The sequence below is a fragment of the Miscanthus floridulus genome, chromosome 1 (genome assembly GCF_019320115.1).
Source record: "Miscanthus floridulus cultivar M001 chromosome 1, ASM1932011v1, whole genome shotgun sequence".
Lineage (NCBI taxonomy): Eukaryota > Viridiplantae > Streptophyta > Magnoliopsida > Poales > Poaceae > Miscanthus > Miscanthus floridulus.
Genome location: NC_089580.1, coordinates 173,381,161 through 173,408,440, shown reverse-complemented (window position 1 = coordinate 173,408,440; position 27,280 = coordinate 173,381,161). Strand labels below are relative to the sequence as shown.

General features: G+C 48.2%; 2 protein-coding genes across 2 annotated transcripts; both read right to left on the bottom strand.

The window, feature by feature from the left end:
- Nucleotides 1–17,286: 17,286 nt before the first annotated feature.
- Nucleotides 17,287–18,766, bottom strand: LOC136502662 (uncharacterized). Its single transcript, XM_066497910.1, has 4 exons — nucleotides 18,165–18,766; nucleotides 17,964–18,067; nucleotides 17,700–17,865; nucleotides 17,287–17,579 (listed from the first exon to the last, which is right to left on the bottom strand). The coding sequence occupies exons 1-4, from the start codon at nucleotides 18,339–18,341 to the stop codon at nucleotides 17,472–17,474; spliced, it is 555 nt and encodes a 184-aa protein (XP_066354007.1). The 5' UTR covers nucleotides 18,342–18,766; the 3' UTR covers nucleotides 17,287–17,471.
- A 1,288-nt stretch (nucleotides 18,767–20,054) lies between these two features.
- Nucleotides 20,055–22,688, bottom strand: LOC136502651 (uncharacterized). The gene is made up of 5 exons (XM_066497905.1): nucleotides 22,224–22,688; nucleotides 22,017–22,120; nucleotides 21,727–21,895; nucleotides 21,368–21,604; nucleotides 20,055–21,278 (listed from the first exon to the last, which is right to left on the bottom strand). Exons 1-5 carry the CDS (start codon nucleotides 22,398–22,400, stop codon nucleotides 20,331–20,333), a joined length of 1,635 nt encoding a protein of 544 aa, XP_066354002.1. The 5' UTR covers nucleotides 22,401–22,688; the 3' UTR covers nucleotides 20,055–20,330.
- Between the last annotated feature and the right edge of the window lie 4,592 nt (nucleotides 22,689–27,280).

Below are 27,280 nucleotides of genomic sequence, written 5' to 3'. Positions count from 1 at the left end.
TCATCTCATCATCAAGTACCTACATCATTAACCTAAGCACACTTTGGTACCCAACTCTTGTTGGGTCCTTTTGGGTTAGTCAACAAGTGCTTAGGCACCCAAATGGCTTTAGCACTAGTTTGTGGTGAACACATCACCTTGCTAGTGCTAACTCCATTTGTGGTCTTCCTAAGCATATCATTATAAACAAATGTGTTCGGCTTAGGTGTGTTACCGTTTGGGCATTCATAGCTTAAATGCCCCTTTCTTCTACAAGCATAGCATATGCGACCTTTGTTTGCTCTATGCTTGTTTTTCTTGTATGGACATCTATCAACCTTGTGGCCCATCTCATTGCATCCATAGCATCTTCTTGTTGTAACTTGGGCTTCCTTTCTTGCCTCTTTGTACATTGGGCATTTCTTGGTAGGATGCCCCAATTTCTTGCTCATGAGACAAGCGCTTTGTTCATCACTTTTCTTTTGGTTAGCCAACTTGTTTGAGGCCTTTTGTTTGGCCACTTCACACTTGTTGACCCAACTCTTATGTGGACACATGGCCCACTCATGTCCATATAATCCACAACTATAGCATAACCTTTTTCCATGTTTCTTGCTCTTGGTTGTGTTGGCCTTACTTGAAATGTGATTCTTTTGTTGGGTTTTGGAGGAAGCAAGGTTTGAACCCTTCTCAAGCTTCTTCACCAAGTTATCACGGTTATCTTGAGAAGGTTGTGTTTTCTCCTTACCCTTCAACTGAATCACATCCTTCTTTAAACTTTTCACCTCTTCTTTCAGCTTTATGTTTTCTACAAGATTTAGATCAATCGAAGATTGGCTTGCTTGAGGAGCACACTCATTAATACAAGAAATATTTAATTGAGATGGTGTACTAGTGAGTGAATGTGTAAGAGGTTGAGAAAATTTTACCGATGTGATCACAACCTCATGAGGTACCTCAAGCATGAAGCTTGATTCTACTACTTCATCATGAGAGCACTTTAGATGAACATAGTTTGCTTGTAGCACATTATACTTGCTTGATAGTTCATCTAGTCTTGCCTTGAGCTCAAAGTTTTCCTTCTCTAGTTGTGAAACACTAGAAGAGGAGTTAGTAACTAAAGCATGCTCAATTGACAATTTTTCATACCTTTCACTTAGAGCCTTTAGTTCTTCCATCTTGGAGACGAGAAACAATTCTTGCTTTTGAAGTGATTGCTCTTGCTTGTCAATCTCTTCTTTAAGCTCATCATTCTTTTTAACTATCTTCATGATGATGAACTTGTCTTTGCAGTTGAGATGGTCAAGGTTGTAGTTGTCTTCAACTTCAACATCACTCTCATCTTGATCATCTACTTGTGCTTTCTCCTTTTCTTGATCTTTCTTGTTACTCTTCTTCTTGCTTTTCTTGGCCATGAGACACAAGTGATGAGTATCATGAGATACTGAGGTTGACTCATCACTTGGTCACCACCGGGCTTGAGCATCGTTGCAAACAGCTACTTGCTGTTTAGCGGCCTTGGCCATACCGGACACGTCCGATAGGCATACTGGACACGTCTGGTATGTGTAGGCAGATAGCAGGTCATGCGCTGCTTGCACTTCTTGCTTCGGCTCGGCGCTCTTGAGGTCTTGTGAGGCTTCTTCGTTGTGTGAAGACACAATGGACATACTTTCTATTAACTCGATCTCAAGTGCATCGTCACATTTGGATTTTCCATATAAATCAAAAAGTCTAGTCCAAATGAGATGTGCACTCTCCAGAGGTGGTTGTCCATTGAAGATTACCTCATCTTGAACCTCTACACTTAATGTACTCAAAATGACATTAATAGCTTGAGCATTGAATTACACGCATATCTCTTCCTCTTTTGACAAATTTTTATAGTTGCTCCAATCAACTATAGGAAGAGGTATGCTTCCATCCACAATATGCTCAATAAGAGGGCTAATATCTCTAAAAGTATTGAGTACATGAATTGACTAAGGTAGAACGTTTGAACCATCATTTTGAAGAAGCACCGGCTCCAACTCGATAGGCGTCGACATCCATTTCTCACGGCGGTGAAGCTTTAGGTGAGAACCTCGCTCTGATACCAATTGAAAGGACCTAGGATGCCACCTACAGGGGGGGTGAATAGGCATTTCTAAAAATTAACACCTTTAAATGCAGAAACAATTAGAAAAGGAGTTTCCAAAATGAAAACTCCAAATTAAGAGTAATAACACCCCTCACAAGTTAGCCACAGAGTAAACAAGGTATAAAGAATATATCTAGAAGCTACAACCCTGCAACAAAAAGTTAGAACAGAAATCAAATAATATTCAGCCTTAAGCTCTAATATCGGACGTGTCTGGTATGAATACGGGACGTGTCCGGTATATATGATTTCTGCAGATCAGCCCCAAACTTGCTCCTTTCGATTTCTATCTTTAAACCAAACTGTAGGCACCTACTAGAGATGACAATATACACAGAGAACCTACACAAGAGCTGGAGCAACACAAATATCAAATGAAATGCGAATTGAGACATGATATTTGTTTTACCGAAGTTTAGACTCGTTGAAGTCCTACTCTCCATTGAGGGGGGCTACGGGCGACCTAGCGAAGGTTAGCCCTAGAGGGTACCACGAAGGTCACTCTAGCCGGAGTCTTTTCCAACTCTTTTTCCTCCTTCCACTAGTTGATTTCGAGGCGGCAGAATCGACCGTTACAAACTTTCCGAGGCACACCACAATCTCTCGGGTGCTCTCCGACGATGCCTAGCCGTCTAGGACCGAAGAGTCCAAGAATAACAAATGCAAATCACAAGATTGATAATATGCACAAGTGCTCAAGTGGTTGGATTGCTCTCCTTTTGAATTTCACTTAACCCATAATTTGATTTGGCAAATTTGATCAATCACTCACTAAGAGAGGGTTGGGAGAGTTGGCAAAGCTCAAAAACGTGCTATAGGATCAGTAGAATCAGCAGCCTACAAAGGTGGAGGCTTGGAGGTATTTATAGCCCCCTTGAAAAACTAGCCATTTTATAGTCGTTGCCATACCGAACACGTTCGGTATGACTTACACTGCGCCAACGATAACTAAGTTATATTGTCAATGTGAGGCGTTGGAACTCCCGATGAATGTCGAAACTCCCGACCGTCGAAACTCCTAACTCACGTTGGAACTCCCAACCCTCAGCATATTTGAAAACTAAGTAACTGAGTTGAAGTTTGTGATGTGTCGGAACTCCCGACGCATGCCGGAACTTCCAACTGTCGGAACTCCTGACTCACGTCGGGACTCCTGACCCTCAAAGAATTTGAAAACTACCCGTTGGCCTCTGGTCGTTCATACCAAACACGTCTGGTATGATCAGGACAGTGAACCATCTAAATCAGTTAAGCGTGACACGTCAGAACTCCCGACAAACCAACTCGAGAACAACAAGAATTTTATCATTGCTAGGCACATACTGGACACGTCCGGTATCAATACCGGAGGGTATTGCCAGATCAGCAAAACACGGGTTAGCTCATTTGTCTCTCAAACACTCAAAACTCACATGGGTTGGCTTGAGCACTTATGAAACATTATCTATCAACATGATGCATCCCTCTTAACAGTACGGCATTCCTATTAACTCAAATTTAAAAGTATAACAAATTTAAACCTTTTGAATTGATCTCTTTCAACCGAAGCCATGTATTCCAATCTTCATCAAGTGAGGGTGCCAACATGTCAACTTTGATCTTTTTCACTTGAGCATAGCCATCTTGAGCACGTGACTTGATTCCATTCATCAAATTCTTGAATAATCCCAAATGTATCAAGTCACTTCCATCAAACACTCCAATAGTGATTTGATCCTTCACATTAACATGACCATCATAGCTTGATTAGTACCTCAACTAAATGCAAGTACTTCCTTCTTCACCCTAGCTAGGTTCTTCAGCCACCAAGCCATCGCTTGCCCTTCACCCTTGCTTAGTACATCAAAGCCTTTCCTTGCTATCTTCACCATCTCAAGCCATCAAGTCACATCTTGTGTTGAATCATCCATTCATTTGTATTGTTATCTTTTTCATTTCAATTAAGCAAGCTTCAAATATGAGATCATTCCATATGCAATCCCTCATGTCTCATTAATTAATTCTTATGAACTTGCTTTCACACAGTACATGGAAATCCCACAATAAATAAGCCTTTGCATGAATTCCATTTGCATTGTTATCTTGTGCTTAAACTAGATTGTTTATACAACAACACATCATTTTGGCTTTCATTAAGTACCTGTGAGATAACCTATTGCCTGTCCACACTTAGCAAACGGGTTAGACCTTTAATCATGTTGTCATTCAATCATCCAAAACCCACTAAAGGGCTAGATGCACTTTCACCGCCTGCCCTGGGCTCGGGGGCTAACCAGCCGGTGCCTCCATCCAACCCCAAAGTCATGGAGCTTGATGAGAATCCAGCGATAGAGCCTAACCCTCTGGCCGACTAGAGGATGCCCTACCTCGACTACCACCTCCATGAGGCATAGCCAACAGACAAAATGGAGGCTCGGCGGCTCGCGCATCACGCCAAGTTCTTTGTCCTTATTGAGGGCAAGCTCTACAGGCAAAGCCATACCAGGAACCTATAGCATTGCATCCCCATCGAACAAGGGAAGCAGTTGCTGAGTGATATCCATGGTGGGGTCTACGGGCACCATGCCACGCCTAGGACCCTAGTCAGAAACGTGTTCTGACAAGGCTTCTACTGGCCGACCGTAGTAGCTGACGCTGAATAGATTGTGTGCACCTATGAAGGGTGTCAATACTATGCTCGGTAGACCCACCTACCGGCCCAAGCGCTCTAAATGATCCCCATCATGTGGTCATTCGTGGTCTAGGGGCTCAATCTGGTCGGACCTCTCAAAAGGGCGTCCAGGGCCTATATGCACTTGCTTATCACCGTAGACAAGTTTACAAAGTGGATAGAGGCTCGACCGATCTTCGTGATCAAGTTCGAGCAAGCCATGGTGTTCTTCCATGACATCATCCATCGCTTTCGAGTCCCAAACTCCATTATCATAGACAATGGCACACAGTTCACTGGAAAGAAGTTCCTCTGATTCTATGATGAATACCACATCTGCGTCGATTGGACCGCCGTCGTGCACCCTCACACAAATGGGCAAGTCGAGCGCTCTAATGGCATGGTCCTACAAAGCCTCAAGCCTAGGATCTTCAACCAGTTGAACAAGTTTGGCGAACGATGGGTCGTAGAACTTCCCACGGTGCTCTAGAGTCTAAGGATGACCTTCAGCCGGGCCACTGGCTACACACCATTCTTCATGGTCTATGGTTCTAAGGCTATCCTCTCGACTGACCTCGACTATGGAGCATCGAGGGTCAGGACATATGACAAATAGGGAGCTGAGGCATCCCTCGAGGATGCCATGGACCAACTAGATGAAGCATGCGATGTCACCCTCCTCCGCTCGGCCAAGTACCAGCAAGCGTTGTGCAGGTACCACAACCGTCGAGTATAGGGTTGGGCCTTCAACGTCGGGGACCTAGTGCTCCACCTCATCCATAGCAACAAGAACCGCCATAAGCTCTCTCCGCCATGGGAGGGACCGTACGTCATCGCGGAGGTGCTCCGACCAGGCACCTACAGGCTCAAGACCATCGACGGCAAAGTCTTTGTCAATGCCTGGAACATCAAACAGCTATGTCGCTATTACCCTTAATTCATGCACACTTTCTCTTATCAGTTTCGCTATCAACTCCTCAATCTTTAGTGACACCTGACCCCAGCAACGACAAGGGGTCGGGCCTCACTCGGGGGCTGATAAGAGCATATCTATCTGGTAGACATTCTCTACGCCTGACCCTTTCTCACATTAAGACCTAGAAGCGAGGGTTGTGGAAACAAACGCTGAGTAAAACTGGTTAGACTGCAAGAAACCTACGCCCTAGTGGCTATGCCTTTTTTCCTCACTAGCGTCATTAGAGTTTTTTCCGCACCACGAGCTTTTTAGCCTTAACTACGGAAAGTGTCTATATGCGTTTAAGAGTATATCCACCTGGCAAACATTCTATGTCCCCAACCCTCTCTCACGTTGAGACCTAGAAGCAAGGGTTGCGAAAACAAACGCTAAGTAAAACTGGTCAGACTGCAAGAAACCTATGCCACAACAGCTACAACATTTTTACTCACCAACGTGATCAGAGTTTGTTCACCTGCACCCTGAGCTTTACAGCCTTAACGATGAAAAGGGTTAGAACGTATTAACCTTTTAATACAAAAAGGAGAGAAGGGCTAAAAATCTGTTTGGTCATAACAAAATTTAAGAGCTTGTCCATTTATTACAAGTTTGCCGCCTGGCTTATCTGCCTAGCTAATTTCTTGGGCAGGATGATCTTATCCTCTATCTCCGTTGGTAAGTCATGTGCCAGCGGGTCACCCAAGTTGATCTGATGGCTTGGCCCGCTGCTAAGAGATGGGTAAGGAGCAGTAGGATGCCCCATGCGGGTTATGCCAACTCCATCACGAACAACGAACTCGGATTTCACTCGGACATATCCGGTAAGAGCTCCCCAAACCAATCACTTGAGCCATCGAGGTAAGTCCCATGCCAGTGGGTCACCCAAGTCGATCGGATGGCTCAGGCCACTACTGAGAGATGGGTAAGGAGCAGCAGGATGCTCCATGTGGGTTATGCCGACTCCGTCATGAACGACGGACCCGGATTTTACTCGGACATATCCGATAAAAGCTCTCTAAACCTATCACTCGAGCCATCGAGGTAACTTTATCAACCCCCACTTTACTTTTCTAATGCATGATCATTCATTCATCCATTCTCATACATCCAAGCATCACATATGCAATTATTGCATCACAACGCTTCACATCACGTCATGAAGCGGTAGTCGTCTCATTCGATATGAGCGGCGACCGACCAAGGTTCTAAGGCCGGCCCGCGAAGGACTCGAGGCCACCTCGTGTTGAATAGAGCCAGGGGAGAAAACACAGATGAGCCCCAGCAGCCCTTGCCCGACCCGCTCAAAAGCGGACAGGGTCATCTCGACCTTCTCGTTCGATCCTAACCTCGAGCCATACCCACAGAATCTCCATTGAGGGGAGGCCAGCGGGCCACCTGAGCCGGTCTTTGGAACAACTCAGGCATTTGTCGAGAGGTGGGTTAAGGAGCAGTGGAATGCCACATGAGGGCTATGTCGACCCTGTTATGAACGATGGACCCAAATTCCACTTGGACATGCCCGTTAGCGAGCTCACCGAGTGTGACACTTGAGCCATCGAGGCAAGTGACATTAGCTCAACCCCTCCGGTTGCAGAAACCATAGATGGGGTGACGATCACAAAGACGAGCCAACCCTCAACTGGACCCCCGCTACGCGTGGAGGCTCGAGGAAAGTTGGACTCACAAGGAGATTGAATGCGTGGTCACAGAACGATGGCTTGGATCCTTGGGAGGGGGTATGAACGAAAACTAAGAATAATGTTTCTAAAACAAAAAGCGCTTTCTCCTACCAGTTTCGCTATCGTCTTCTTGATCTTTAGTGAAACCCAACCCCAGCAATGGCAAAGAGATCACCAACAAAAAGGGGACATTTGCATTGAGAGTGTAGGCACCGAAGATCAACTTACCGATATATTCACCAAGCCATTGGATGAGAAAAGGTTTTGCAAGCTAAGGAATGAGTTGAACATATTGGATTTCTCAAATATCTGTTGATGCACCCCCCACGTATATGACATGCCTCTCCTTCGAGTAATTCAAGGTAAAAGTTGATTGGCATGACATACATCCTTGCTAAGGACATGTTTAGTGCATCTAGTCACATTTTCAATCTTATTAGGACCTTTCTAGTGGTTCAATTTTATTAGGTTCATTCATGAAAATCAAATGAATTTGATGTTTATATGGTATCACTATTGCTTTTATGCTTGACTTGATCTAGTGGTAGCATATGACATGTTTATGGGCTTGTAAACTTAGTGTTTGATCTAGAAAATGAGCTCTAAGTGTTTAACTCAACATGGTACAAGATAACCCTTATTTGGAGGTGTGAAGAAGCTTGTCCTTGGATCAAACCGAGTTAAATATCTTTAGCAAACGATCTAGATTAGACCAAATTTGGGAAAATGATCCTCACCCCATTGATTGACATTGATAATCTCGACCCTACAAATGGTACTATCTACATTTTAAGCCTTTGTGGTCATTGATGACAAAGGGGGAGAAATAGTGCACAAAGATAGTGAAAGGGGAGAGAAACAAAGATATAAGTGATAGGGGGAGAAATAACAAAGATATTAGTACATGGGGAGAATATTAGTGTACTAAGTGAAAAAGACAACAAAAAGGGAGAATTTGACATAGGGGGGAGAGATATGACAAAGGAAAGGAATCAATTAAAACCTTGAGCACACAAGTAGGGTGAGCAAGCTCATGAACTTGTATGGTGCATTTGAATGTGTATTTCATATGTTTGCTTGCATGGCATAAGTTTTAAACTTAAAATATCCATGCTTGTGTGATGTATGTGAGTTGTAGGTTTGAATGATAAAATGAAAAACTAGCATGCATAGGATATCTAATGATTTCATTTCCAAGTATTTCCAAGTGGTATCTTTTCAAAGTATGATTTCAAGTAGTATAAAGCTAACCATGGTGCAAAGGATGATATAATGGTGCACTCCAATTGGTATCACGCTTCAAAGGTCCATCTTTTATATCTTAGCATCATTTGGTAGACAGCGACTCCTACTTTTCCTATCTAAGCATATGTGCAAGCTACAATCCAAACTCTTAGCACATATATAGGGGGAGCAATTGCTACCATTTAGGGTTCATGAAACTTGTCCATATTCTTTTACACATGGTAAATATGCTTGGGTAAGCAACATGGATTCAATTGAATTTTATTTCATATCTTTGTATAAGGGTTGTCATCAATTACCAAAAAGGGGGAGATTGAAAGCCCTAGTTTGGTTTTGGTGAATTGATGAAACCCTAAGTGCTAACCTAGTTTATCAAGTGATCATGAGATAGGTAGCACATTCCAAGTGGTGAAGCAAATAAAGATCATAGCATGATGATGATGATACCATGGTGATGATCAAGTGCTTAGACTTGGAAAGAAGAAAGAGATAAACAAAAAGCTCAAGGCAAAGGTATAAACCATATGAGCTATTTTGTTTTGGTGATCAAGACACTTAGAGAGTGTGATCACATTTAGGTTTGATAGCCGTACTATTAAGAGGGATGAAACTCGTATCAGAATGCGGTTATCAAAGTGCCACTAGATGCTCTAACTCATTGCATATGCATTTAGGATCTAGTGGAATGCTAACACCCTTGAAAATGTTTGTGAAAATATGCTAACACATGTGCATGAGGTGATACACTTGGTGGTTGGCACATTTGAGCAAGGGTGAAGAAGTTAGAGGTGAAAAGGAGTTAGTCTCGCTGGTCACAAGGTGACTGGACGCTGGTCCTAGAGGAACCGACGTGTCCGGTCAATTGTAACAGCGAAGATGCTGGCGTCGGTCAAACGACTGGACGCTGGGTCGCTCAGCGACCGGATGCTGGCGAGGTGTGTCCGGTCTTGTTGTCGGGCAGCGCACAGAGGCTAGGGTCTCTGACCGGACGATGCCAGGGTCCGGTCGTGCATGACCGGACGCGTCCGGTGAGCAAAAAGTGTTTTTGGAACCTTACTGGAAACGACCGGACACTAGTGGCTCAGCGTCCGGTCAGTTATAGCGCAGCGTCCGGTCAACTCAAGTTACCGTTGAAATCGGGACACGTGGCTGTCGTCGGGCGACCGGACGCTGAGATCCAGCGTCCGGTCAACATGACCGGAGCGTCCGGTCAGCCCGCGGTGTGCCTAGTGAAGGGGCACAATGGCTCTATTTCGTGGGAGCTTCTATTTAAGCTCCATGGCCGGTTGAAGCTCATACCTTTGGCCATTTTCATTGACATAGCAACCTTGTGAGCTTAGCCAAAGTCCTCTCACTCATCTCCATCATTGATTCATCATCTTTGTGAGATTGGGAGTGAATCCAAGTGCATTGCTTGAGTGATTACATCTAGAGGCACTTGGTATTCGTATTTTGCTGCGGAATTCGCTTATTACTCTTGGTGGTTGCCGCCACCTAGACAGCTTGGAGTAGCGAGGATTGTCGAGCGGAGGTTGGTGATTGTCTCCGGCTCCGATCGTGGTGATTGTGAGGGGTTCTTGACCTTTCCCCAGCGGAGAGCCAAAAGGTACTCTAGTGGATTGCTCGTGGCTTGTGTGATCCTCATCTTGTGTTGGTTGTGCGGCACCCTATTGAGGGTTTAGCGTGTGAAGCCAATTAGCGTGTGAACCTCTAAGTGAGTGAATCGCCACAATGAGGACTAGCTTGCCGGCAAGCAAGTGAACCTCGGTAAAAAATCATTGTGTTCATCATTGATTCCGAGGTGATTGGTCTTCATTGTTATTCATCCTTGTGATTGATTGGTTTCTTCATCTACACGGCGGTATAACCTTCTTGATCACTCTCTTTACATTACCGCAAACTAGTTGTCAAGCTCTTTAGTATAGCTAGTTGTGAGAGCTTGCTTGCTTGGTTGGTGTGGCTCTTTAGTTAGCCTTTGAGAGCACACTAACATAGAGTAGTGTCATAGCTATTGTGTGAATAGATACTATCTAAACTAGAATTGTGGTAGGTGGCTTGCTTTTTGAGTAGGCTAGCGCAACACTTGCTTTGCCTTATAATTGTCTAACCATTTTGTTAATTTTTGTTGTAGAAATTTTATTAGGCTATTCACCCCTCCTCTAGCCATTAGGACCTTTCACCCTCAGAGTCATCCCATTCAGAAAAGCCTCCGAAGGAGTATTCTACTCCTCCGTAGGCTCGGGGCCTACTGTTCATTCATCCGAGCTAGTGGTCATAGAACAATGGCTTGGATCCTTGGGAGGGGGTATGAACGAAAACTAAGAATAACGTTTCTAAAACAAAAAGCGCTTTCTCCTACCAGTTTCGCTATCGTCTTCTCGATCTTTAATGAAACTCGACCCTAGCAATGGTAAAGGGTCGAGTCTCACTCGGGGGCTGATAAGGGTATATATATATACCCTTTCTAAAACAGTTCCCGTGCCTAGCCCCTTTCTCACGTTAAAAACCTAGAGGCAAGGTTTGCAGAAATGAACGACTAAGGCTGGTCGAACTGCAAGAAACCTACGCCCCAGCAGTTATGGCACTCTTGCTTACCAGCGTGATTAGAGTTTCTCGCCCGCACCTCGAGCTCTACAAACTTAACAACAAGAAGGGTCGGAGCGCTTTACCCCTTTTTACACATAAAAAGGGGATAAAGAACAAATTTGTTCAAACCAAAATGAAAGAACAGACTTGTTCAAACGAAACAAAAGGGATAGAACTTGTCCGCTTATTACAAAAACCAACCGCCCACCTAGATCTCCGCGCCTACCATAACCTGTCACCACGTCTCGTCATGGGGCATATGCACGCAACCTATGGCTGTCCCCTTGGAAAATGCACCAAAGGTTTCGCCTCCCCGAACGGGCCATGACCCATCATAGGTAGGAGGGATACAGAGCTAAAAACGCTCCTACAGCCTGTCTAGGCCCAGGAGTTCAAAGGTTGGCCCACCGATGGGTTCGACAACCGCTCTGGGCACCTTTAGAGTCAGGGCCCGAAAGGGATGGGCCCGCTAGCGGCCAGTACCCGGGCGCACGAGCGCCGCGGGCATCCCGACCACGTTCGAGTCTTGGATGGATACGATCCATGGTTTTTCCTCGAAGAAAGGTAGAGAGCCTTCAGGACCGGTTGAATGGACCCGAGAACTATATGGATTGACCGCTAAAAATCTAGAGTCGGTCACCAGCTAACCCAAGCTAGACCCCTACGAACAGGATGCTAGGGCCCCACTCGAACTAGCCCGTTAATAGCTCACCGAGCACCATGATTCATCCATAGTGGAAAATCATGGCACGGCTCAGCCCCTCTGTTTTTATAGGAAAAATGCTTGAGGGAAGATGATTATAAAGACGAGCCGACCCTTGACCGAACCCCTGCTATGGGCAGGGGCTCGAGGAAAGTTGGAATCACAAGGAGACCGAATGCGTGGTCGCAGAAAAGCCGTGGGCAACAAAAGAAGGTCATGGCCCTCAGAGTCATTGAAAGGTCCTTGTTGGTTTTGGTAATTGAGTGACAACCTAGGTGGACTAATTGTGTTTATGTGAGATACACAGGTGATTAGTCCACAGGTACATGTGTGTGAGCAACATATGCCATGAAGGTGAAAATGGCTTGGAGATGTTGCAAAGCTCACACATGTGATGATGAAGGAGCTTAAATGCACATGAGACATGACATTGAGTCATGTGATCAAGGTGGAGAAGATCAAGACAAGACTTGGCTTGATGGACCGGTTGCAAGCGTGAAGGGCATGTCGAAGGCTTTGGAGTGATGGACCGCGTGGCGGTGAAGCTTGAGCAAGACTTGGCGCCGATGGACGATGGCAACGGTGAAGAGCAAGTAAAGTCAAGATCGATGAACCAATATGATCACGTGATGATATGAAGTGGATCATATCATTGTTGATCGTGTTGGTGCATATGTTGCATCGACATTGGAGGAGATGGAATGGAATGCGCAAGGCAAAGGTATAACCTAGGGCATTTCATTTCACCGGTCATAGATGTGTAGAGAAGTTTATGACCGGGTTTAGGATAGATGGCCGTACTATCAAGAGGGGCAAACTTGTTTGCATATCGGTCATCTAGTGCCACTCGAGTGATCTAACTTTGCATTGTCGCTAGGATCGAGTGGCGTGGCAAGTTGAGTGGCTAACATCCTTTGGGAAATGATTGTGAAAATGCTAACACACATACACATGATGGTGTACACTTGGTGGTGTTGGCACATTTATAAAGGAGGTGGTGTTTGCAGGGGTGAGATGGGTTTGGGTCCCTCTCTCCCTCCCGCCGAGCTTGCGAGGCGGGATTCGGCGCTTTCGGGAAAATAGAATGCCTATTTTCTATTGCGCCGGATGCTAATTCTTGTGGTTAGCACATTGGAGCAAGGGTGAAGAAGTTAGAAGTGAAAACGAGTTGGTCGCGAAGACGCTGGCGTCGGTCAACTGACCGGACGCTAGGTCTGAAAGCACCGGACGCTAGCAGGCTGCGTCCGGTCAGGCTGACGTACGGTGACGCAGAAGCTGGAGTGTGACCGGACGCTGGCTGCGTCCGATCAAGTGTGACCGAACGCGTCCGGTCGAGGTCGGTACCTTACTGGAAACAACCGGACGCTGGGGTTCAGCGTCCGGTCAGTTGAAGCTGCTGCGTCCGGTCAAGTCAAGTGACCGTTGGAACCGGGACACGTGGCTGTCTGTGGGCGACCGGACGCTGAGGTCCAGCGTCCGGTCAACATGACCGGAGCGTCCGGTCGGCCCGACCGTTGCCCAGTGAAGGGGTAACGGCTAGTTTAGCCCTTGGGGCTATAAATAGAAGTGGCCCTCGGCCATGGCTGGTGCTGAGCACCTCAAGGGACTTAGTGTCCATGCTTGTGAGTGCTTGGGAGCCTTCCATCACACATATACTTGATAGTGATCATTCGATTGTGTGAGTGAGCGATTCTAGTGCGATTGCATCGTGAGGTTGCATCGAGTGGCACTAGGTGATCGAGTTGCAAGCCGGTGGTGCTTGTTACTCTTGGAGGTTGCCACCTCCTAGACGGCTTGGTGGTAGTCTCCGTCGAAGCGCGCAAGAAGCTTGTGCGGCGCTCTGGAGAAGAGCTTTGTGAGGGGCATTATGCTCGCCCCGCGGGAGCGAAGAGCAACTCTAGTAAAGCGAGACGCGAAGGGCGACAAGTGGTCCGGCCGGGTCAAGTGCTAGAGCTTGTGGTAAGCACTCCACGTGGGAGAGTGTGACTTGCGAGTCACCACTAGCAAGAGGACCGGCGGCAACCTTGAAGCTTGTCTCAACGGGGACTAGCGTGTTGGCAAACACGTGAACCTCGGGAGAAAAATCATCGTGTCAACTTTGTTCTTCCCGTTGGTTTGCAACCCCCTTACACAAGCTTGTAATTACTTTCACATACATTGTGCTTGTGTAGTTGCTCTTGTAATTAGTTAGCTTGTGTAGCTCACTAGTTACCTTCTAGCTTGTGTAGCATAGAAGTAGCTCCCTTGAGTGGCTAATTTGGTTTTAGTAACCTTGTTAGTCACATTGCTTAGTTTGTGTAGCTAAGTATTTGCGCTCTCTAATTAGGCATTGGTTGCCTTGTTATTGAGCTTTGCTAGTGAGCTTAGTTGGCTTTGTGCTTTTGCTTACTAGCATGTGTAGGAGCTCCCTTGTTGCTTAAAGTACTAGTGGCATAGGTTTGTGTGACCTTGCTCCTAGAATTGTTTACGAGAGCTCTAGCTAGCCCGGCACCTTAGTTGCTTTATTAGTATCTTTGCAAGGTGCTAGTGAACATATTTAGAGGGGTGTAGTCTTGGCTAGACCGATTGTTTTAATTCCGCATTTATATCGGTTAGCCGACGCGATTAAGTTTTAGAAAAGACTATTCACCCCCCCTCTAGTCCGCCATCTCGACCCTTCAGTGATCCCGTTCAGAAAAGCCTCTGAAGGAGTATTCTACTCCTCCGTAGGCTCGGGGGCTACTGTCGGGAACCAATACTAGGGTACCCAAAGAGGAGGAGCTAATGGTCATCAACATTGATTCATCCGAGCAGTCAAGAGAACGACTACTACTCCAACCGACCCCCAGGTGCGCGGGCTCTGCCTCTCCTGACCTCTTGAGGCGGGCTCTGCCTCGCCTGACCTCTAGGTCAAGGGCCCTGCCTCGCTTGACCTCTAGGGGCAGGCTTCGCCTCACCCAACCTTTGGGTCGGGGGCTCCGCCTCACCCGGCCTCTAGGTTAGGGGCTCCGTCTCGTCTGACCCCTCAGGCGCGGCTCCTGATGGAAGCCTGTACCGCCGTCAACCACTACGGGCCAAAAAGTACAACCCAAGGTCAAACTTCTAGCATCGTGCAGGGAGCGGGCACATCTCAACATGACCCGTGCCCGCGACATATCACTCCAGGGAACTCACATCACCAACAGTGATGAACGCGTGGTCACTATGCTGCCTACTCTCTGTATGGCCGCTGACCAGCACGCTGGTTCGCCGCATCGCCCGCTAGGATGGAATGGGACGTCATGACCCGCTGACAACGCCGGGGCATGGCATTAGCGGCGAACAGGCACTCGGCGTGGTGCCATCCCTGTCACCATCTGCAGTGTCGGCGGGACTCGCGTAAAGGAGAAGAAAGGCCTGGTGGTCCTAGAAGTCTTCCTCTCCTCGGCTCTTCTCCCTCTTTCTCTCTGTGTAACCTGCGCATCCCCTTCGTCTATAAAAGGGGAAGCAGGACGCCTAGGAGGGGGATGGTGGTTCACCACTCTACACGGCTATAGACATCAAAACACACGCCCTAACACACCTTAGGAGCACACACGCATCAGAGACTTGGGACTTGTCCCTCTCTCGCTCGTTTGTAATCCCTACTACAAACTTTCAATGCTAGTAACATGAGCAGCAGCGACGAACTGAACGTAGAAACTTTCTGCCTGAACCAGTATAAACCTCGTGTCCTCTAAGCACACCATTCGAGCCAGACGCGCAATACTAGAAATTTACTAGTTGGTAACTCAAAACACCGACAATACTCTTTAACCATATGCTTCATCTGATATGCACACAAAATGCCAAGATCTAAAGAATATCAATAGATCCGATAGATCAAAGTCTCACTGTCTCTTTGCCAACATCAGATTGAACGTTGTCGAGATAGGGAGAGGCTGAAGGGACCTTATTCCAAAGTGTCATCATCGCCACGACGTCATTGATGACACTAGAAACCAAATCCTAGATTAACAAGAATCCACAGCCCTAACTTAAAACAACAAAGGGGAAAGGAAATAGGTCCCCACTCCTTTGTCCACCGGCAAGCTCACCAGTTGGGAGAGAGGAGGGAGACCAAGCCACTGTCCTTAGGGAGGGAGGCGGAGGTGGTGGTTGGAAGAGAAGGCGGTTGCGTCTATATTTACACTAGCAGGTATATGAAACTAATATGATAATATAGATGATGCATCTCTTTCATAAATTTTGACAAAATTAAAAAATAATCCATTCCAAAACAAGAAAAAAAAACTCAATTGTCCCCATCTGTTTTGTTGCTCCATTGCCCGTGTAGGTAGACCAGAGAGCGACAGAAGGATTGATTATTCATATGAAATGTATCGTATCCAAGGTTACTTAGTATCAGTACTGTATCTGTATCTGTATCTGAATACTCAAATTTGGACACACGTGATGTCATTTTCCAATCAAATCTTATCCAAAATATCCATAACCAAATCCGTATTCATTTCTGAAAAATCGTCATCACGGGAGTTTGTATATCTCTAACTCATTTACGCTTTTTGCATTTACTTATTTTCCTAGGTTGTGTGTTTTACCATTTCTATTCTAGCTTGTCGCTAACTCATTTACGCTTTCTACATTTACTTTTTTCCCTAGGTTGTGTGTTTCACCATTTCTATTCTAGCTTGTTAGGTTAGTTGAATAGGATTAGAATCTAAGTTGCATAACTCTTTTTGCATTAGAGATAGCAACGCTTTGCAAAATCGTAGTGCACATCTAGATAGATATGTAGCATAGGTTTTGATAAGTAGGTTTTAGAGACCATTAGTTTTTAAGTTGCCTAATTCAAAACCCTACTTCCTAGAAGTCAACGTACTTCAAGATTAACCCATGTACGAGAAAGATTAACCCATGTACCAGAAGTGTTGTTGACAAATTGAATTTAAGCACTATTACATTTCCATACCACGTTAATATATTTATTACAAGTTATGACCTTTCTTAATATTTATTAATTTAATTTGCTTTGATTATTTACTGCATAGAATCTCTTTAAAACATCTTTTTAGAAAAAAAAAACAATCATAATGTCCCATTAACAAAATAATGAATGTATCATATGTATTAAGTACCGATCAATCTAAAACTTTATCTAAAATAATGATAATATATAACGTTGCTATCATTAACCCTAAACACGTGTGTACGAGACGTACACGTCTACTAGTATATACAAAAGATCAGTAACATAGATATGCACATTCTCAATGGCTTCACGCACAATCCATCTGTTACGCTAGCAAATTTTGTTGCATTTGAAGGCTAGAAAGTTTGATCCGCCATATATAGTTGGAATTGTCGAGTCCAGACTCCAAACTCCAAAGCTGTCTTTTGTGGGGGAAAGAAAGTTGTCTCTGTAGGGCAGGACAGTCATAGTCCGACTCTGAAATTTCACACATGCATTCTTCTTGCATCGTCTGTGGCAAAAATCTCAACAGCTTTGTCCGTTGCCAATGTCGTCCTACGACTTTTTTTTTTTTTGAAAGGCCGTCCTACGACTTCAATGCTTCCTAGAGCTCAGAGAAGTCCACCAGTATATTGTTTTCAGCAGCGATCTCCTTGGCCACCTTCTTCTTCAGCTCCACGTTTGTTCTGTCGCCGGACAATTTCCACACCAGCTGCAATAGTAACACGAACCAATCCTGAGAATGTTAGGAATCCTTTTCCCCAATCTTTTCCAGTTTCAAATCAATTGGATGTGCCAGAAAGGCAGAAATGAAGAATGTCACATTAATTACCATCGGATTGACAATTCCGGTTCCCTCCTTTGCAGCCACAGTGAAATCGCTGCCGAATTTATCTGCGAGGATGTTGCGTGCGACGAGCAACTCCGGCACGTCGCCGCACCACCTCGCCGCAAACATGATCCCGGCTGTCGCTTCCTTGATATCCTCGCTACACTCCCTGCACACCAAACACAGTTACAGAGTGGTCATGCAACTGAAAAGCATGCGTGAGCCAATAATATTTAAAATAGGAGATCAAATCTGGTATGTACATACTGTGGTTTGTCCAATTGTACAGCATGCTCAATAAGACATTTGCAGTATAGCTCAATGATGTCGAAGGCTTGAAGCATGTTGTCCTCCTCGATGACCTGCTCTGTCTGCACCAAGAAAAATGTGCACACAAGCATTAGTTCAACTGGATTAGAAGAGTGTGGCACCGTAATTGATGTGCAATAAGAAATCACAGGTCCGTACACGAAGGAAGGCACGGTGGAGGTGGCCGAGCGCGAGGAGCTGGCTAACATCACGGCGTGAGATTGACTTGCGAGCAAGCCGAGGACGCTGAGCAATGGCGAGGCGCGACAAGGCCAGCTTGAGAAGCTTCTTAACCCTGGAGGTCTGCTTCGAGGTCTTCCCGTGGAAGAAACCCATGTTGTGGAGTCCGAGTAATCTTCCCTGTCTTCTAGTTCGTTTATGCAAACACCGTGGTTCACCTTTCTTTTTGGTCTTTGGCCTGATGGAGATCGAGGAAAAGAGAGGAGCAGAAGAAGATGTCGATTTGTTTGTCGATTGATCTGAAGTATGAATTGGCGGGATCAAGATTTTATAGGGGTGTGCTAGAAGCCTTGTGAAGTCCAATTTTAGTGTTTCTGCTGTCAGTTCTGTCTAAAATGAGCTCGTTTTGCATTTGCAAGTTCACAGCCTCGTTGCAGCGCGTGCCTAAAAAAAGGGTAGCGAGCTAAACATGCTCAGATTTACTGGTCGCAAAGCAAACAAAACGTGCAAAAGGTCTGTAACCAAATGGAGCATGCAGAAATGGTGTGGTGTAGCTGTGTATAGGCTATCCTTTTGTTCAGTTCATTTTTACTGTCAGTTCAACGAGTCATTAGATATCTGAACTTGCACCTCCCGTTTTGATGATTTTCTTTATCCAGATGATATAGCGAAGTTTGAAGAGAAGATTTAGCATGGTGCCTAATTTTCTTCTCGGTGAGAGGCTGTGTTTGTTTCCTTTGAGTAAAAGTTTAACCATGTCACATCGAATCTTTGATACCAATTAGAAGTATTAAACATAGGCTAATTATAAAACTAATTACACAGATTGAGGCTAATTTGTGAGACGAATCTATTAAGTTTAATTAGTCCATGATTTGATAATGTGGTGCTACAGTAAACATTTGCTAATTTTGGCTTGATTAGGCTTAATAGTTTCGTCTCGCTAATTAGTCTACTCCTATACAATTAGTTTTATAATTAGCTCATGTTTAGTCCTCCTAATTAACATCCGAACGTCCGATGTGACACGAGTAAACTTTAGGGATTAGGGTGTTTTTGCCCGACAACGGAGAGAGATTGATTCGTAGTTGGATTCTAGACCAAACCTATTATTTAGAAGTTTTCAATGTAAGAAAAACAATAATCACCATGGAGTGATATCTAAACATCTCTTCTTCTTCTTTTTTTCCCGAAGTTCAGATTCTACGTTCACTATTCAAAACCAAGATTTTCACTATAAAAATGAGATACAAACAAACCCTTAGTTTAATTTCAATTTTCACGTGAAATGAAAAGGGAAAAATTCTCAAGTTCGTCTGATTCCTGCCGCACGGCAGCGCATGGGACTCGGTTGACCGGCCACCTGCAGCTGTGTCGTGCGATCTAGAGGGAGCTAGGTGGCATAAAAGGACAGGCCGCCGTTCGACAACTAGGCAACGTGGACAGCTGCCGAGCAGAGGCGCAGCGGCAGTCCGCAGTCACTACACACCTTGCAACACATGAGCAGAGGCGCAGCGGCAGTCCGCAGTCAAAGGACCGGAACTAGCAGTAGGGGTGGTCCAAACGTCCAGTTCATCATCATCAGGTCCGATGGCAGTTAGCTGCCGAACATGCGGTAGTTGTGACGGCCGTACGGGCCCGACCGGCGCGCGAATCAATTGCGCGGCGGTGCGCGGTGCGGCGGTGGAGCGCGTGACCGCGTGCGTTGCGTGCGCGCGCGAATGAAATGGCGGGCACGCGAGTAGTGCAAGGGCCAAACACAGAGGCGCGCGCGAGCGAGCCTCGGCCTCGGTGTTGAGCACTCGACCTGGCTGCGGCTGGCGGCCTGACGCGTCGCAACCTTCACTCATCAGATTCTCAGTGCGAGCAGACAAAATTTGCAGCTTAAGAACACCTGCCATGAAGCAAAACTCTTCAGTTTCTACAGGAAAGAAAACACAACTTGCAGCTAATCACAACTCAATACTCAATCCTTCCTCTGTACAATAAGGCCACCTACTCACCGGTATGCATGTATCTATATTCAGCTCCATGAACAGTCCTGAATTTCTAGCAAAATTTACTTGTATTTGATTCTACCCATGCGTATTTCATTTCCAGAGGCAGGAAATCTCCATGGTTCCCGCACCAAACCACAGAAACCGCTCATCTCCGCGTGCGCACCGAGATGGCCCTCCTCTCCTGGTTCAGCGGGCCGTGCCCCTGCCCTGGCGCCGCGCCGTACACCCGCTCCTGGAGCGCCCGCGCGTCCGTGCCCATCCTGCGCACCTCCTCGTGCCGCGCGATGTGCTCGTTGCTGCGCTCCAGCGCCGACACCATCCTCGAGTACGGCGGGTGCACGTACGACGAGCTCTCGTACGCGCCGCCGTCGTCCCGCGCAGCGTCGCTGTCTCTGCCCGTGCTGGCCGTCGAGGTCCTGTACGGCGGGGCCACGTACTGCCCGAGCTGGCCGCCCGCCAGGGCGTCGTGAAGGGCGTGCGCACGAGCGTTGCCGGCGGCGAACTCCGTGGCGTGACGCCTGTGCTGCGGGCGCGCGTGGGGCGGGATGTTGTTCCCGGGCGCGCCTGTGCCGCCGGCGTCCCCGTGCCACGGGCCGACGCCTGTGCCCACCGTGGAGGCCGTCCTCCGGTAGGATGGCCGGCGCTGCGACGGGGGCCAGACAAGGTCCTCCGCCCCTTCGTCCTCCAGTTCCTCGTCGCTATGGTCGAACACGACCTCCTTCCCCTTGTGCGCAGCGTCCGACCCAACCGAGGTCGCCGTGCTCCTGTTGCTCCACGAGGGTGACGGCGACGGCGACGGGGACTTGTGCGGCCTCCATGATGGCGGCGCCGTCCCTTGCTCCGTTGCCGCCGTGGTCTGCACGGAGGGCACCTTGTCGTAGCCACCGCCCCTCGATCCCTTCCCATGGGACTCCGACCGGGACAGCTCGACGGCAGCCCGGGCGGCCATCGCGGCGAACTTCGCGGACGCGAAGGCTGCCTCCGCCGCCATCCTGGCGTCGGGGTACTTCTTGGATTCCCTCAGCACCTTCTCATCCAGGCTCAGCTGAGCAAGGCTCGGGTTCACCATGCCATTAACAGAGTTCCGCTCCCCCTGCACATGTTACGCATCGATTCTTAAAATCAAATACCGCAAAAGATACTGGATTTCTGATGACCCTGTAGTGCGATCACGGCACAAACCTCACGACGATCCGTCTTGACCGCGCTCTCCTCGACAAATATTCTGGCCGGTGCATTTTTCGTTTGTTCTCTTGTTGCTCTCTGACTTTTGATCCGCGCGGTCGTGCTACCATCTTGGTGAATCTCTACTGGGTTCTCAGGGAACTCCAGAAAGATGTCGTTCTCGGCGGCGATCTCCTTGGCCAACCTCCTCTTCTGCTCCAAGCTCGCCCTCTCGCCGGACAACTTCCGCACCAACTGCAACAAACCAACAGTGCAGCAGCCAGATTCAATTCCAACTCCCATCATGTAGATGCAGTGCAGTTGGGGGAACAACCTGTAAACTAAGCGAGTTAGCAGTTGAAAGAAGTTAAAGCTACCGTGGGGTCGACGACGCCGGGGGCGCCCTCCTTGGCCGCCCTGGCGAAGTCCCGGCCGAATTTGTCCGCAAGGATGGCGCGCGCGTCCAGCAGCTCCGGCAGCTCGCCGCACCGCGCGGACGCGAACATCAGCCCCGCCGCCGCCTCCTTGATCTCCTCGCTGCATTCCCTGGGTTCCGCCGAACGAACCAAAGTGGCAATCTTTCCGTGTGAGAGCGGGGGAACCGAGGAAACGGGGAATCGAAACGAGAAGCCAAGAGGCAACGATTACGGGGAGACTCTGCACATACTTGGGTTTCTCCAGCTGCGCGGCCCGCTCGATGAGGATTTTGCAGTAGAGCTCGATGACGTCCAGCGCCTCCAGCATGTTGTCCTCCTCGATCACCTGCTCCGCCTGCTCGACGAACGAGAACACACACCACTGCGTATCACTACTGCAAACTGGCAAAAGGAGAGACGCTGGCACACGCGACACGAACAGACAGATGTGGACTTACGCGGACGAGCGCACGGTCGAGATGGCCGATAGAGAGGAGCTGCCCGACGTCGCTGCGGGCGATGGACCGGCGGCCGAGGCGCGGCCGGCGGGCGACGGCGAGGCGCGCCACGGCGAGCTTGACCAGGGACTTGAGCTTGGCGGTCTGCTTGGAGGTGCTCTTGCCGAAGAGGCCCATGGCTCTGGTTGCGCCTGCCAACGGTGGTGTCGGGGGTTGGTGCTGTGGCGGTGAACTGCTGATGGCGTGCTTCTTATACTGGTCACTGGATTGGTGCTCTGTGCCGAAGAAACCTGACTTGCTTGTGGACTACGGAGTTTGCTCTGGACGGGCAAGCCTGCGTTGCTGTTGCTGTGCCGCCGGTGCTTCTTCTTTCGGGAATTGGGTAGTCACCAAGTTTTGTACACGTTGATTTCTGTCCACTGTCCAGCTCAGCCTAGTTACCAGGAGGCTATGGAATGATGTGCATTTGTATGCGTTACTTGCCAAAATGAAAAACGCCAAAATGGAGATTTCGGCCCTGTTCGTTTGAACTTATCAGCATCAGCTATTTTTGCAGCCAGCCGAACATGGCCTTCATCACAGGAAAAAAAAAAGAATCACTGATTCCAATTTTTTTTTGTGTAACCATCATAAGACCTACATGCAATTCACCAACGAACAGCAAGCCTTGAAATCTTTGAAAAGCATAAAACCTATAGAAATGTTTTAGACGACATCAACTTCTCATTGATAAATGTGGTAAACCACGTAATTACATAAGTAGAAGTACAATGGGACACAACATAGGAGCAAACCACGTAGTACACAACATATCACCAGATATAACAAAGAAACAAGAGAAACACAACTAGATCTTCATCGTGCCGATGTCTTTTAAATATTCCGTTGATAGACACCTTGGAGTACAGGCGTTGATGCTTTGCTTACTTCCCTAAGCGACTAAGCCACAATCTTAGTTTATTTAGAGCGGTTGGGGCGGCAGCCCTGCCCGTGATGAGCAATCTAACAGTTGTAAAGCGGGATCCCGAGCATGTCGCCGTGGACAAAGACACGGACACGGCGCCGAGCGGATCGGAGCAATTCGTGGCTTGCCGGCTAACGCCAGAGGCCGAAAATCATGCTTGATTGGGTAGCTTTTCCGTGGCACGAATAAAGTGTCTTCGTTTGCCTGCGCCAGGGGAATTGCATTTTGCTGCAGAGCCACCGCAGCATATGGTTCACAGACTGGATCGTCTGCCGCTCGCTCCAGTCCAACGCGTCGGCGCCCCGTGGCAAATACCGAGCTTGCTTATGACTCCGTGTCTTGTTATTGTGAGCTTTAGCCGAGCGCACAAGCGTCGTCTCGTCGTTCGGAATTGGCAGAGGGGTCGCTTTCTTCCATGCCGTCGTGTCATAACGTTCAGCACACTGTACAAATGCGAAACGTGTATGCAGGATGCATATGCACGGTGCATGTGTATGTGCAGACTACGCAGGAGCTGAACTGTGTAAGCGCTGATTGCTGTGCGACTAACTCCTACTACTTGCAAAATGTTTAATTGACTTGGGAGGGAGGTGCTAGTAGTTTCTATACATAAAGTACAATAATATATTCATTGACGAATGTTGTCTTGTCGTCGTCGTCTTCTTTTCTTAACAGAACATTCGATTTATTCTCTTTCGTACGTACACGGATCGATTCAGGCATGCGTTCATCCGACGCAGCTAGCTCTTTACGAGTCTATCCGTGAATATTTTTACAAACTAATACTACACCTTTAAATATTCACGGCATGCGTTCATCGGAAAAAAATGGATTTCGGTTGAGCACTCGAGCCACTTTACAGGCTAAACCCTCCGAGTGGTGACCGGTGACAAGGCAGTTTGTATGCAACTCTGCATCTGCATGGCCAGAGTACTTTTATGGATTCCGAAGCTGCTTTTGATGGTCAGGGGAATTTCTCATGAGTGGGCGTTGCCCATCGGCAAGGCACGGCCGCGCAAAAGCATCGGCGACCCTGCCGCCGCCGCCGCGCATCATGGCCCGTGGGCGTCTGCAGTCATTTTGTACTAGTCCGCTTTTGCTTACCATTGATGCCCCTTTCAGCGTGACGTGTTCCCGTAGTAAACGGGGGGAAATGAGGTATATCAGGAAGGTCTAGCAAGTAAACAACTGAAAACGACGTGAAAAAAGTAGGGCGGCTTTAGCTTTACCGACTGATGCGGAAACAGAAGCGCAGTTAATTCGTAACACCAATTCGCAGTTCTTCTCGGTCAGTCATACTCATATGTGGCCGGAACGCCCATAGCTGATTTGTTGTACTACCTTCTCGGTCACATGTCGACTCCATTCGTCCAATATAATGCCTTGCTCTGAATCTCGTTCAGATCGTAGTTTTTCGGTACAAATCCATGGACCAAGAGAAAAACGAGACCAGCTTTCAAATCAGACAAGAAAACGCAAATGTCAAACAAGCCGGCCGCCAATGAGACCGCTCATCCAGATCATCCTAGTCCATACATACAAAGGCGACAGTGCGACACAAGATCACTGGAAAAGGCGTGGGCGCGTGGCGCTATCATGCATGCGTCGCGCAAGGTTGCGCTTGCCACACAACAGATCGCGGCGTGATCTTTCAGTTATTCGGCGTGTTCGGCTGGTTTGGGCTGGCTGGTGCTGGTTTGTTGTGAGATGAAAACACTGTTGGCTGGTTGAATAAGCCAGGCTAAAACCAACAAGCGAATAGGGTGATTAGCGGGTTAAAAGGATCATGGGGCAGGATTAGAAAGGCCATAGGATGATGATGCCGTGATGGATCCAAGGCAAAGCGGGGAGCAAGCGATACAATACCTGTCAATTAAGCTGCAGATAAACTAGGTGGAAAAGGGCCCCGTCGTGCGCCTGCTTCTTTATTCGGGTGATGGTTCTTGTGTAAAGCGACGCGCCGAGCCCATCATCTGCACTGACGGGGACACCTGTCGTCGTTGCCGTCCTCATCCGTGGCTGCCTGCAGCTGAAGGCGATTGGGAGTACACAGGTTTAATCTTATCTCAGCAACCCGCGCTGCAACAATCTAATCTATAATTTCCATGAGTCTGTCTGTGTCACCGCTGGACTTCGGGTTCCAACTTCCAACTCAACACCCTGTTCGTTTACGTGGCTTATAAACAAGCTGATGTTGTTTGGTTGTGAGAGAAAAACACTATATCATGACTGATAAACATGACTGATACGATAAAACGACTAGGGCATAACAAGTACAACAATAGTACAATAATACACAGTTTGAGAACTATTCACCACTCGGTTCGGTTTTTTCTTTGCGAGGAATGAGCCTGAATTCTTCCCAAATTGTTCAGCATGGCATGGCATCGGCCAAAAATAGAGCGGTAGCTAACGTTACCTACTTACCTTTACCTAGTTGGCTAGATGCACCGATAACTACAGATAGGATGTAGTACGTGCCTCTCCGTGAGCAGCAGCGCGATACGAATTCGCCATGATGTCTGATGCACGCGATGATGCGCATGCAGTGCGTTGTCCTTGGTCAAGCACTGGCCGGGTAGCCTTGCCGCCGCGCCACCAAATTCACCAACATCATCTCTAGCGCTTTCCTCCAACGATCCATTTTCCCTTTTCAGAAACACAGGCATCCTGCCGAAGTTACCGCGAGAGTCAAATAATCATGCAGCAAGAAACACTTTTTCACCTAAATTCGCGATGAGTGTACCACAAGTGTGCCTACGCGTTCCTCTAAGTTGCCATTGCCGATTTGTCGTCCTGCGTTCTTTGTTTACCACAGGTTGGTGACAAAAAGCGTGGAGCTCGGCAGCAGTATTCGCTCGTCAGTTTGCCGTACCTACCAGGACAGTTGTCTAGTTCGTGATGACTCGGGTTGCTGGTTTTGGTGGAGTTGTCCTCGTCGCCCAACCGTGGGAATCCATCCAAGAATCTCGTGTGATTGAGTGGACCAGTGAGCAATCCCGAAATTTGAGACCACCGTTGGCCCCATCGTGACAGCGATGCGTCCAGTGTTCACTGTTCAGACTTTCATTCATCCCATCACCACAAGACTAATCCAACAGTTTTTATGGTAATTTACATTGCATTAAGCAACCAAACCAGTAGAATCGCTGGACACAAAGTGCATCATACAGACTGGAAATTTGAAACCAAACTTCCTAGTTGCCCTAGCGCCCCTAGCACCCGAGGGACCTGACAGCATCCCCGCCGCTGGCGCCCCCACCTCCTCCTCCTCCTCCCCCTCCCCTGCCCACCACCGAAGGCACCACTGGAGGTGGTGCTGGTTCCGGGCCGCATGTGTCTCCGCGGATGCCGAACCTGATCACGCTGCCGTAACCGCCGGGCTCTGCCGCCGCGGCCCCCGTCGGCCTGCTGCCCGCCGGCAGGAGGCGCCAGATCTGGTGGCCCTCTAGCAGCAGGCATCGGGATCCTCGCCCCCCAGCCGACGCCACCGCTAGCGGCCGCCACCGACGCTGGGGTGCGCGCGACGCAGTTGGCGCCATCGCTCGCGCCTACCACCAACGCCCCACCGCCCCTTCGCCACCTCCCCGCTCCAACACGCCACCTGCGCCGCCGGGGCCCGTTGTTGCCGCCGCCACCGCTGCGATCGCCAAGCACGCAGGAGCCAGAGCTGGGGCAAGCTGGCCCAAGTCTTGGCCTTTGTGGCCTGTCGTGGCGTCACCGACAGCCCCCAGCTCGTCCTCCCTCTCACCGGCCGCGGTACCATTCTTCCCAGGATGCTCGGGAGCATGCAGGAAGCACCGTCAGTGGGCGGACGACGACGGCGACGAGACCGACGATGAGGACTCCTTCGATTGTCCCGATGAGGACTGCTCCGACGCGGGCAGCATGCCTAAGGCTCCCACCTACCTCGACATCGTTCGCCGGCAGCCCCGTCCGGCGTCGCCTTGGCCCGTACAGCCACGGCTGCGCTCCGTCGTGGTCCAGGGCCCTGCTATTGCCGCCGCGGGGATGGCTCTAGGCCGCGACAGAGCAGATGCTGGGCGACAAGGACCAATGCGAAGACGGAGGAAGCTGTGGTAGAGCCGCCCGA

What these genes read in the sequence shown, in the direction of transcription:
- LOC136502662 (XM_066497910.1), bottom strand. Translation starts at nt 18,341, where the DNA reads ATGGGTTTCTTCCACGGGAAGACCTCGAAGCAGACCTCCAGGGTTAAG. An exon ending in GTACAATTGGACAAACCACA is followed by an intron (nt 17,866 to 17,963) that starts GTATGTACATAC and finishes TTTGGTGTGCAG; the next exon opens with GGAGTGTAGCGAGGATATCA. An exon ending in CCGGAATTGTCAATCCGATG is followed by an intron (nt 17,580 to 17,699) that starts GTAATTAATGTG and finishes TTACTATTGCAG; the next exon opens with CTGGTGTGGAAATTGTCCGG.
- LOC136502651 (XM_066497905.1), bottom strand. Translation starts at nt 22,400, where the DNA reads ATGGGCCTCTTCGGCAAGAGCACCTCCAAGCAGACCGCCAAGCTCAAG. An exon ending in CCGGCGTCGTCGACCCCACG is followed by an intron (nt 21,605 to 21,726) that starts GTAGCTTTAACT and finishes GGTTTGTTGCAG; the next exon opens with TTGGTGCGGAAGTTGTCCGG. An exon ending in TCAAGACGGATCGTCGTGAG is followed by an intron (nt 21,279 to 21,367) that starts GTTTGTGCCGTG and finishes TAACATGTGCAG; the next exon opens with GGGGAGCGGAACTCTGTTAA.